The following is a 13190-nucleotide window of genomic DNA, read 5'->3' as shown; positions in this document are numbered from 1 at the left end:
CAGGGCACTAATCCCATCACAAGGGGTCCACCCTCAGGACTCAACTAAATCTAATTATTTCCCAAAGACCCCACCTCCAAATAACATCACACTGGGGGTCTGGGCTTCAACATATGATTACTGGGGACACACAAACATGCAGTCCATAGCAAGTTGCTACACAGATATTTGGCCACATTTTTTAATGTTCCATTTGTATGTCTGCAAGGAAACAAAGATAAATTTAACTCAATTTTCAAAAAAGAGTCAAAAAGAGGGAAAATACTTTCCTTCACAAAATGCCTCCAATATAGAAACACATTCTTCAAGTTAAATGTCTAAAACAGCCATCATTCTAATCAGGCAAGTTTGCTGAGAGAAAAGAGCAGAATGTAACTCATGCCTCCCTTGCTTTGATTAGGGACCCATAACTAATGCTCACCTCTACTCCCACAGAGATGATTACTGGCTTATCTAAATCCATGCTCCAGGAGGGTAAGGTACATAGTGCTTTATCACCTTCCCCAGAGGGATACACGGAGGGAGCATTGGGACCAGGCAGTTTCCTGGTCCTTCTCCAAAATCAAAAGTACAGAATTTTAAGGGAAAAAAATCCTAACTGGACATAAACCTTTTGTTTTACTGCTTTAAAAACACTTGAAGGGGAGGGAGGAAGGGAAGTTGGGCAGCTTTGTAAATTTAAACATCAAAGAAATGCTAAAGGAATGCAATAATGCCCAGATTTCCAATAACCAGGACACTAATTCCTAGATTTTTCTTTAAATAGGAGCAAACCATGACACAGAGGTTAGCACAACTCCTCTCTAAACATTTGAGTGTGAAACGTTTTTATTAATAAAAAGTAGGAGGGAAGAAAAGAAGAGGGAAAGCTGGGGAGTGGCTTTTGTGCATGATTATAAAATAGTTGCCATTTGTTTCATTTTGTGAGTTTACATATCAGGCTATACTTAAAGCTGAATTGCCCGAAAGAAGCTAATCGTCAGTTTCTACCCTGATGGCTCACCTTACATTTTTAGGAAACTGACATACATAGGTGAGAGACTATTTCTAATACCACTTGAAAACCACCATATGGTTTCAGGCTTCAGGCTTTTTCTCCCTACATTAAAAGTCCTTCTTCTTTCCCCTTACTCTTTTTTCACAGGTTCTCATTTGCAGCTCTACTGTTTTCCTTCTTCTCCCCCTCCTCTTCTACATCTTCCTTTCTGCTTTCTCTTTTAAACTGTTTAAGTTCTCCATTTTTCTTAAGTGTGGAATTCTGAACTACATAAAGAATACTCTACCCTTAAGATTTGGAAGTGTAAACTATGCCTTTTATTGCATAGCGTAGTGTCAATATAATATTGACTTCATTGAGTCACTTTACTGATTCAGTTATCCAAATAACAAATATTCTACATTTAAAAATAAATACTACATTGCTGGTTCAGCTGTCCAAATAAAATCAAATCTCAGAACACAATCATATATCATAAAATGTTATCAATAAATTATAAGAAGTATCTTGAAATACAAAGAGATAGCAATTTTCTCGGATCACGGTACCCTGCTTTTATTTCGCAGTCCTCTGTGCTTCAGCTTGGAAAGTTCATGGGTTAAAATATGAAGCTATGGATTTAGCTTTCTGCTGAATCATATGCAAAAGAGTTTTTTTTTTCCCTTTTAATGGAAATGTTAAAATAAATTCCCCCACCACTTACATTACGTATCTTTACATTCCCAGAAAAGGAAGAAAGAGATCACTGCAATGGAATCTACTGGAGGTTCCTTAGAATCCTGCCTTCATTAAGAAATATAAACACTACATATTCTGTGCTACGTATTCTGTGATGTCTCCATAGCTACTTCTGTCACCATCTAGAAGGATTTTTTTTTTCTTTCTCACCCAGGGAAAGTTATACATAATTGAGTCCTGATTTCTAAAGTCTCTTCCTATCTATATTGGGAAATGTGCCAAACTGTCAGCTGGAATCTCACCAGAAAGAACGAGGTGCAACCTCTGCTGAATATGAGGGCAATTAGTCAATGGACCCCAGAAAGGTTCAGGGATAAAACATCACGAATCTGACTTTTCTAGAAACCTCCCTATGTGTTCTTTCAGGACAGAGCCTCATCAAACAGAAGAGCTGATTGTATCCCAGGAAATATATTCCCCTAAATGTCTATTTTACATGTTTCCTTTTTGTTATAATTATCACCTCCATTAATACCTACTGGGCTCATTAGTGAGTTTAACATGAATTGGAAATCACACATTATTATGTGAAGTAGAGAAAATATCATAATAAATATCATAATATACCATATTTATCATATCATAATGTCATATTATGATATCATAGTAAAATATCAAGCCATTCATTCTTACCAAAATCAAAAAAACTTAATGATATAAATATCATTTAAAGCTACTATTTTACCATCTATTTATAGGTGGAATTTACAGTGAATTTTTTAAAGTAGTTTCTTTGCCGGTAGATTCCAAGCTACTACTTAGATATTAAAAAATTTTCATATTTTAGTATCTAAGAAAGTAAAGCATGTTCACATTTGTTTTGTTCTTATATTTCTACAGTGCCTGTAAGTCAAAGATAATAATGCATGACTGCATTTTAACACATGGAAAATGGGGTTCATAGTGATACACACAGGGTAAGTATGTAGCTTGATTTTTCACCACTGGTCCAACACTGACTTACCACCGGAACCAATTTCTCCTGCTGCCTGGCCCCAAACACATTCATTATTCTTCTGAATTACAAATAAGAAAAGCAGCATTGCCAACCCAAAACAAAATGTAAATGTCAATTTCTCTGGAAGAGGAATCATTAGAGGCATTTTGATCAAGGAAGGTCTAGTCTGATATTCAAGAGTGCTTACCTTGCTCTTACCAGTCACCTTCAAAAATATATTAGAAGGCCAATAATATTATAAGTACATGAAGGTTTGGAAGAAAGAAGCAATCAGTAGTATATATGAAATATTTTAAATGTCCTCTTTGTTTTGAAAAGCATAATATTCTATGTCAAACTTCTTCCCTTTGCCAGAATGATAATAATTAAGGAGAAAATACATGTTTTTTTTAGATTCTCTAGAAATACAAACGTGCAAGTTTAGCAAATTTCACAAAGTGTAGATGAAAAGTCTCTACTATTTGACCCTCTATACCACACAAAACTTTTTGACAAGATTTAATTTTTATGGTCTAAGTGAAGTTCCACTTACCCAAAATACATATCTGCCCTTAAGAAGTAACAGAACAAAAACTCTCAAAAAGTAAAGACATATTTTCTAGGCATAAAATGCTATAGGAAGGAGAGAAATTTTGTCTTCTTCCTGAAGTTCAATGGTTCTCAAACTTTAATGTTTGTCACGGTCACCTAGAGGACTTGATAAAACGGATCACTGGGCTTCACCCCAGAGAACTGATTCAGTAGTTCTGGGGTGGGAGCTGAGAAGGTACAGTTCAGCAGGTTTCTAGGTGGTGATGATGGTGATGCCAGTCTGGGATGACACTCTGAGAGCCACTGCATTAACTTAGTCACTTAACTACTTTGGAAGTCTTCCTATGCTTTGTCTGACCTTTCCCAATGAATATCTTGTGTTCCTCGTGACAGTGTTCTACTGACCAAATGTCACTTCTTAGTTAAGGTATTACTTCAGAATATCTTCAGCATCTCTAAGTTGCACACCACTTTTTTGGGTATCACATCACACAGATATTTAATACATGAAAATAAAAATACTGTTACATATGTATTAAATCTTTTGTTCCTAACGTACAGATTTGGCAGGAAAAGAGTAAGATGAAGAAGGTGAAGACTCACTGGTATCTAAGACTTTTGATTTGATGTTGAAAACAACAAAGTGTGGGTCCAAGTGGACAGTCTCCATCCTCAGGACTTACCTGTGACTGGTGCATCAATATCCAGCAAATTTTTTTCCTGTCGAAGAATTGAAGCCCCCTCTGTGATTATTCTCAATGCAACACTCTCTTCCAGCCTGCCCTCCTTCATGAGATGTGCCTTTAAGATATCCACACGAGGTTTCCCATCGTTATCAAACACTTCTTTTGCCGTAAGCCGGTGACTTGGAGGAAACGGGACAGCTGAAAGCGAAGAAGTCAAATCGTTACATTAGCCAAAACTCAACAACCAAAGATTCAAGATTCGATAATAACCACCAAATATTCATCCCCATCACTAATCACCTATTGGAGTATTTAAAAAGTCCCCCCATTAAAATATGATCAAGGGCTATCAAGAATTAAAGACTGCCTTCTTCCTATGAGTCTAGATGTGATGTGACTGCTGAAAGGAAATTTACATTTCTTCTTCATCCAGTACCTATCTCATGCATCTAGAAGATCCTGACTGAGTGAATAACAAAAAAGAAGAGAGATTTGTTTCTGTTAGGCAATAATCAATTCAGCAAAAGCAAAGAGTCCCTATACATCCATCCTTCTAATTTTGACTCTGGTGAAGACATTTCTTCACTAAAAAGCAGGCTCCTCTACTGAGACTAGAGGAAGGGGAAAAGACCTTTCAGACCAGATTTGCCCTTCAATGGGAGTTACACCTCTGAGTAAACTGACCCACTGACTCACAGTATAAGGAGAGAGCAGGAATCTGAGGGTGAAAACGCACTGAATACTGAACAGAAAATCAGGGAATCTCTTGAACAGTGAGAGGACTGTATGACATCAGGAGACACAGGTATTTCGGAGTACGATATAATGACAAATTCCATTTGTTGCTCAGACTTAGAGCCAACCATTCTCTCTTCCAGCCATGCCCCCATGCCTTCTTAACAGCAAGAAGGTCTCTTGTAGCTCCTGCCATTCTTCACATCTCTAAATACATTCACTCACTCATTCAGCCAGAGGATATTCACTAAACTCCTACAACGTGCCAGGACGTCCAAAGGTCCACGGTCAGAGACGGTATTATAAAGGTTAAATTTCTGATAAATGGCCACTCAGCCCCTTCAGTGAGGGAAAATCATTATTTCTCCGTTTTACATGAGGGTTCATTTACTGGATAACTCAGATCTATTAGAAATATCTGGAAGAAGCACCAGCACTGTTTCCTGTAACTTTCATCTGCCGTGTGCATTATGTCATATGCATAAGAACATCTCCATATGAAGCACTTCTCTTAGGTAAAACACTTGATGTTACGGATTAAACCTAGCCCTCTTACCTCCTGAAAGCGTCTCTCAAAGAAGCAGGATTTATGGTAGACCTATGCCAAGAAATTTTGTGCAATCTAACAGCACAGACTTGTTATCCAAGAGAAATGACAACTACTTAAAAGTCAGGAAATGAACATGTACTGATGGATGCAAGCTTGATTTTCCTAACAATCCAAGCATATCTATTTAACAATGCCTCCAAAGTGAAGTGGCAGTGCAGACTCAGTGGACATGCATGAGGCTTTCATGGTCAGATGAACCTGGGTGCAAACCTTGGCTCTGAGCACCCACCAGCTATATGACCTTGGGCAAGCTAAATGATTTAACCTCCTTTAGCTTCAGTTACCTCACCTGGAAAGTGCGGATTATATCTATCTGAGGATTGTTCTAATAACTAAAGTAAATAGTACTAGTAGTAGCTATCATTGATAGAGTGTTTATTTTATGCCAGGCATTGTTTGGGTAATAAAGTCAGACACAACAATAAAGCTGTAAGGTGAGGAAGGCATAAGTACAAGTGTTTATATATAAACTTATTTAGTCCCTAGAACATTACTGTGGGAGAGAAACTTGAGACTCAAAAATATTAAGCACCTTGCCCAAGATAATCACCTAGTGATTTATATGTAGACCCGCTGAGCGTCAGCCCTGGCACTCTGATGCCAGAATACTTGTGTTAATAGCTACACCACACTACTTCCCAGAAAGTACTTGACCGTGCTTAACAATTAAACGGTGATGAGTAAACCACTTTCTAGAATTGAAATTCTAATGAATCCCGAGTGGTATTTCTTATAAAGACCACACTTTTATTTTCAAAAATTATTTGGAGTGGCTTATAGTAGAATAGATATGTAATACAAAAGCAAGAGGTAAAATGAGAGACAAAATGCATTAACACCAAAGCATAGTGTAAAATGAAAGAAAAAGAAAGTTCCAGAATTAAACAAGGAGGAGAAAAAAGAGGCAACGAAGTCATTAGCCTTCTGGCACTTGGGCTCTATTTTGTTCATTCTGTTTCTTTGCCCTCCTCACTTTTTCTTGCCTGACTAACACACGCTTGTTAAGAAAACATGGAAACATTTCGATGGCCACATTTCTTTACTTGGGTCTTTATGTTTGGTTTGAAAGTAGAAAATATCTTACCTGGCAACTCCTCAAAATTCCCCAGAGACAGGATGGGGGTGGAAAGGGGGAAACTTCAAAAGGACACTTGGGGTAAGGCCATGAGCTGATTTTTTTTTTTTTTTTCAAGTGAGTTCCTAAAGTGTGACTAGGACAACTGTGAAGGTTTAAGTGACTCTGCAAAACTGTCAGGCAAGAATCATAGGAACACAGAAGGGAAGGAGGCTGATTTATTGTCAGGCAGTGGGTCTCTGCCACACACACACTAGCTGGCCTTATTATACTTCAGACAGATCAAAGGGTTAAACCTGAAAGAGCTGAAGCATTTAAGAAGATGAGAGGCAAAAGGAGAGCACCCCAGAGAGGGCATCACCTTCATGAATTAGACTTTCTCCAAGTCCCTAGACTCTCTCCAAGGCCAAGATCACTGCAATAACAGATGCTCCCACCCTTTGCTGCAGATCTCTTACCTTCCAGTAATTGCTAATCCTAAGGTAACTGGCTAAGGTAAAGCCACCTGGCACTGAGATATTGGGGCTGGTTCCAAATAAACCGAAGCAAGAAAAAAGAGGAGAAAGGCCATTCGAAGGGTTCTACTTCCAAGTGGATGATAGGGACACTGATAAGATGGGCCCCTTTACCAATTAAACAGATGGCAAGGCCTGCAGGGGACCAAGATGGGCAGCAACGATGCCAAAGAGCAAACGCAGAGATGCGGTCAGCCAGAGAGACGTTTTCTGGGACAAAACTAAGCATGGGCTAATATTTGTATTTGTACACTTTTTGGCTTCATAAAGAAAACACCAGCCTTACAAAGGTCACACTTATTTGCTTTCTCTGTTCACCTAGAGTCCTACATGTAGACCTGTGCCAAACATTGAGCAAAAACTACTTGGACCAAAGAGTCCAACGTACTTAGAAAACATTTCTTTCATTAACTCATTGTATAAGTGGCTACACTTTCTATAGCAAAATGGGATTTCCCCTTCCCTCTTTTGCTTTGAGTATGACAAGTTGCTTCCATTTATACATGAGCAGGCCAAGATTGGAAGAATTAAGCTTGTGCATGCTAATAAAAATTCTGAAATAACTGCTGATTTTCGGGCTGATTCTTTCTAAAACAATTTTCTCATAATTGCCTGTTAAGTAAAGAAGACGATATTATAGAAGACTTCTTAGAAGCATCCTAAAAATAGATAGAAACCTTCTCAGCTTTCTCTACTTCACAATTCCCACTCGGTGTCTTTTTTGCTATCGTTGTCAAATAAAACAGCAAAGCAGCTAAAATGCGGGACGTGTAAGTCCTTGACTGACTCCTGCCACAAACCACCAAAGAAGTCTTTAAAGGCAAACAACACACTGGACTAGGGTTGTATTCCCATGTCATTGACTGTGGAAATCTGGCAAAGACTGAGTTCCAAACAACAGGTTGGAAATGATATTGTTTCTTTTCTATTTGTTGATGCTACCAGAGAGTTCATCTATCTGATAGGAAGGAAGGTTGAAAGTCTAGGAACCAAAGCCATGGGCATCCAATATTGGCATCCAATTATTGACATTGGCATTCACCAGTAGAGAAATACATTCCAAGTCAGAAAAGCCTTGTAGCCAAGGTATTCCTAGCTCTGGGTTCTGGCTGACTATGGGGGCCACACCTCAGAGTCAGGGGTCCCCTGAGATTTGGGCTAGAGGTCGGTTTTAGACAACCACGAGCTGCCTCAGTAGCCATAAGTGAACTGTATCACTCTGGGGTAGACCTCGGTATCTGAGCTTTCTATTTCTCAACTCTGAGCCACTGTAGCCACTGTTGAAGGAATTCCTACTACTTGATAGGAAATATTCAAGAGTCACTGTCACGGTGATACATTCGCTGGAAGGAAAAGCAGGATACCTGCTGCCTGACCTCTTCCTGGAATAAATGCTGACAAGAGAGAACCACAGACTTAAGAAAACATTCAACCGAGGGATTTTTCAAACGTTGGTTTGGTTTAAAAAAATTTTTTTGTTTCTTTCCTCAAACAAAATGACATCCAGAAATGCAAGTATATCCAAAAGAAAGAAGAGCCTAAAGCAGATTGCTTGTTTCTCTTCTTCCGTATGATGGCAGTTAAGGTGTGCTCACGAAATCCTGGGGCTCTTTGGAGTAAAATTATAAAACTCCCAATTTAGACTGACTGCTGACCCCCTCCTAGTAAACAAAAAGGAACTGAAGTCAAGAGAGAGGATAAGTGAATTGTCCAAGGTCACAGGATTAGTTGGTGACAAAACCAACACTACATTCAGGTCTCCTGGTCTCTCTTCTAGCACTTTACCCTCCAGATCTGTCCGATATGAGGTTGACTGGCCACACATGAGGGCAGCTGAGCACTTGGAAAGTGGCCAGTCCAAACCAAGCCGTGCTGCAAAGCTACAGGATTCCCTGGACTTAGAACACTTGATACAAGGGGGAAAAAAAGATTGTAAAAATGTCTCATTAACATTCTTATATTGATTACATATTTTAATAATAAGATATATTGGGCTAAATAAAATGTACTATTAAAATTAATTCAAACTATTCCTCTTTCCTCTTTTTAATTCCACGACTAGAATATTTAAAATTGCATAAATGGCTTATACTACATTATTATTGAACCGTGATGTATCTTTCTCAACAAGTAAATGAGAACAGGGTGAGTAGAAATTATATTCCTTAATCTTTCTTCTCTTTCAGCTTTGGTTCCTACAAAACCTCAAACTATTTCAAAACCGGTTACACGTTGGAATTGCTTTTTAAAATGAATGATGCCCAGGCCCAACCTCTAGAGATTCTGATTTAACTTGTCTAGGGTAGGGCCAGGGCAGTGGCAGTGTTAAAGAAATCCAGAGTATACTAATGTGAAGTCCAGACTGAGATTCACTGACCTATCTATATCGTTAAGTAAAGACGTACAAAACACCAGGCAGTTTAATTCCCCACCCCCCAAACATGATCCACAATGTCAATCATCCACAGCAGGTGCAATGTCTTTGCAAGTCCAGACACGCTTATTTCATCCCTCTCTGTAATCAGAATGCATCCAGGAACAACACTTGTCCCATATTTCATGTGGCTACTGTCTGCACAGGGCTAAGATACTTATGTCAACACACGTTAAGAGAATAGTTTAAGGATACCACGTGTCAGACACAAAACACATTCTGGCGTGGCCTCCACAGATTGGCACTCCATCGATTTCCTTCTGGACATCTGTATATGTCACAAACTCATTCTAATCAAACCATATCAATCAATCAATTGATTGGTCGTCAAGCACCTTTAAGCACCTACTACATGTTGTATTCCATGCTAGGCAGTGACAAGGGCTGGGGAGAAGTGAGCGAAAGAAAACAAAAACAAGCAGAGCCAGACTCTGAAGAACTCACCATGTGGTAAAATTAGGAGTTTTTGCTTGGGATAGATGGGAAACTGTTAAACCGCAAAACCTAAGGGCAAAATTTAAAGAAAACGACAGACAATATAAGCAGTAAGAAAAAAAAAGTGTCTTTATCGACCTTAAAGTTATGCCTGGGTTCCTAGAAACTCTTAGATGCAGTCACCCATTTCTTTTGTCTAAAGTATATAATAAATATCTAATTTTTTAGATGACTCTGAAAGATGAGGCTCTGTCTTGAAGGTAAGTAATGAAAATAGAATATGCTAATTGTAAGGTACAATATTCCAGCTACAATATACATAAGTACCTCCATCATCAGTAATTAAACTGTGTGGAATCTGATCCTACTTCTGAACAGAGTGATGGGGTACATAAAAGGAAATACTAGTGACTTTTCACTAAATTTTCTTTGGGTTCTAACATAGAGAAATTAGGTTTGACTTATACTCTTCTGGGTTAAAAAAAATTCTATCAGTATGGGGATACTTGTTTATCCATGCACAGAATGTCTACATGCAAAGATATACAAAACATGTTGTGTGGGAAAGATAGCTTAAAAATTAACCACAGCTAGCCTCTAAGAAAAACTATAGAAAGGTATTTATTAGAGTCCTACTTATGCTACTGCTGTGGATACTCATCACTTGTTTGTTTGAAAGCCTCTGGCCTTCATTATAGATATTAATGCCTGTAGAATTAAAATATGCTTGCCCATCTCAAGTGCAGTTGAATATTAATTTTGTAAACAGAAACATCCGGTCCCACTTAAGCTAAAAAAATTCTTCACAGTAGGTTTACAAACTTCAATTCATTAATTTACTGGTGTTTTTTTCCTCTTTTCCCCCTACTGCTATCATGACTTTATTCATCCTTAGCAGAGACATCTTTACCCACCCTCTCTGAATACGACCACACAGATCCTGAGCTTTAAAATGTATTCAATTATTAGACACAGTATGTGTACTGATCATTTCACTAGCAAACTGAATACCCCATCTGGTTTTCCTGAATGTTTACGTGCAAATATAGCACAGTGGTATTTTATGTAACATCCCCAATGTGTTAATAAAAGAGCACTACAGTACTTGAAACACTTATTAAAATAAGCAATTTTTTTCCTATGACTTACAGAACATATATCATACACAGTAATTTTTGAAACTAAATATGAAATGTGCTAAAGCAATTCTGTAAGATCAGACACAAATTAATGAAAATAAATATTGTTCCAACAACAAAGGATTAATAATTAATTAGTGAAAATGAGTACCTTAACAGTACAATCAGAGCTTCTTTTTATTGTCTGTGTTTCAAAATAATTTTCATGTAAGTATGTTTCTTGATGTACAGCTACCCCCTAACCTTCCCATGTACAGCTTTTCTTATTTCCTGGCTGCTACCCTCAGTCTTGAGTCTAAGGACTCAAGGACATAGTCCACAACCCTCTCCACATGAAGTCTTGGGTTGTTCTATCACAAAACTCCTTTGAAGTTTTGATATTTTGGTTAGTTCATTTAATTACTAGAAAAACTGCAAGTGGCTTACATAATGAATTATATAATAATGACTCAACATGAAAGATTATTTAACAAAAGTCTCAAGTTTCAAAATATTTCAGAATTACTGTGAAGCTTAAATAAAATCTGATTTTTCAGTGAAAATTTAAAAGTTCTACGCACAAGTCCTGTGACTAACGTGCCGGTCAGGCCAATCACAAATTATTTTATACATGTACAAGATAAAGGCAAAATTACATTTACTGGTTTTGATACATGATATCAAATGTTTAGATTAAACCAAGAATTTAAATTAAATATTATAATGTTTTAACTTAGATATGTAAATTAAATTATATATTTTTAAATGTCTTAATACGTAATTGAAGATGTGTTCTTTAATAAGGGTCTACTCTATTTTGTGTTTTGTTCTGTTTTGTTCAGTTTTAAATAAAGACAGACATAACATTTACAGCAGTATGTATGTACTCCAGCTATACTGGATCTTGGAACTAGATAAAACGATTACAGCAGTATTTTCAGCAAATGGTATTTATAGTAATCTCTGGAATAGTAAATTTACAGTAATGCATAAAATTCCACTCACTTGGATACATTTACATAGAGGGCTTTTTACTTATTTATTTTTTGCCTTGAACATTTTCTTCTTCTCTGGAGACATATGTCACAGGAAGAGATAAAAATCAAGCAACAAACAAGATACTTTAAGACAAGTTGTATTTATCTCCCAAGCAAGCAGGTCCCTATGAACATGATAATCATCCCTTAGGAATGAAGAGTATCCAGGGATTCTAAAACTTTATTTAACCCGAGACACACTTTATCATTCAGAAATCCTCCACTCCATGGCCTGAGACATGAAATATAAGGAAGGACTTTACCTGAATTGAACTATTTGATTAGAAATTCATTAATAAATATAAATCTGTGTACTGAAAATAGCGAACCTGCAAAGTATAATGTGTGCATTCTTAGTCTTCAATCCTAAACTTAGAAGTTAATATGAAAAAAATCAATCTGTGCCCACACACAATTCTTTCCTTTCAAGTTCATCATTCAGCTGGAGATGCCCACACATTTTCTATGCCCACGTGCCCGCCCTCGGTCCCCATCCCCTGTAGTTGAAACACCTACAGGCGTCAGAATAATTTTTTTAAATGCACAGACTCTCTCTTCTTTGAAAGATCTTGATGAAATGGCAAATCTATGACACAAATGATATCGACTGATGTAAATCCTAAGTGGCAATTTAAGAATGTTACCACTTTTGCATATAAAGGGTGATTGTTTAAAAAAATAATGAATCTGGCATATAGCCTTATATCTGTGTGCCACAGTGAAGCAAAGATTGAAATACTCTGCCTCAGAGTCACCCTCCAGAGAGCCAAGGGCAGGAGCCAAATTCCCAGGTTTGCATTTAATTGCCCCTGCCCTCGCTCTGTGCTCCCTACTCCCCGTGGGCTCGATCATGAAGCATCAGGACCTCTGGGCCTCCCCATGTTCTAGTAATGCTTACACTGGTTGCTTTACTCTGATGACCAGAGACCTGCTCTCATCCACTCGCTCTGGTCTCCCATTTCTAAGAACGACCCACTCCTGTGAATAATACAGAAGCATACAGGAGGTCCCAATTCTCAGCACCTCAAATATGTACCCCACGAATCATAATCTTCACACATCTATTTAAAAACTGGAATGCTTTAGTGAATACCACCCACAAATGTACCCTCTCAAACTTCATTTTCATATGTTTCGTTTATCCTTAAAATGTCCTTGTCAATTCTGATTTTAAATCACATATGCATTTCTCAGCCTATGAAATGGAAAATGTCTGATATCATAATAAAGCTGCAACAGACTGCATTCCCTTCCTCCATAAAGAAACACTCTTAAGAAAGATTTTCCACTCATAAACAGCGCATATTTTGTGCATAAAGAA

The 13190-nt window shown here is 37.7% G+C and overlaps 1 protein-coding gene across 2 annotated transcripts in view; it reads right to left on the bottom strand.

The window, feature by feature from the left end:
• The window catches only part of PPP3CA (protein phosphatase 3 catalytic subunit alpha), a 300421-nt gene that overhangs the window by 152800 nt on the left and 134431 nt on the right, over positions 1-13190 (bottom strand). The window contains exons 1-2 of one of the 2 annotated variants that reach the window (XM_032631852.1): positions 9724-9903; positions 3908-4108 (exon numbers count right to left, since the gene is read on the bottom strand). In XM_032631852.1, the coding sequence (XP_032487743.1) occupies positions 3908-4016 (109 nt within the window). In that variant the 5' untranslated portion in view covers positions 4017-4108; positions 9724-9903. Of the gene's footprint in view, positions 1-3907; positions 4109-9723; positions 9904-13190 lie in introns of those variants that run through there. The other variant, XM_032631851.1, reaches the window with a different exon arrangement.

The sequence above is a fragment of the Phocoena sinus genome, chromosome 5 (assembly GCF_008692025.1).
Source record: "Phocoena sinus isolate mPhoSin1 chromosome 5, mPhoSin1.pri, whole genome shotgun sequence".
In the NCBI taxonomy this organism is placed as follows: Eukaryota; Metazoa; Chordata; class Mammalia; order Artiodactyla; family Phocoenidae; genus Phocoena; species Phocoena sinus.
Note: the sequence above shows the minus strand (reverse complement) of the source record. Positions and strands in the feature narration are given on the sequence as shown.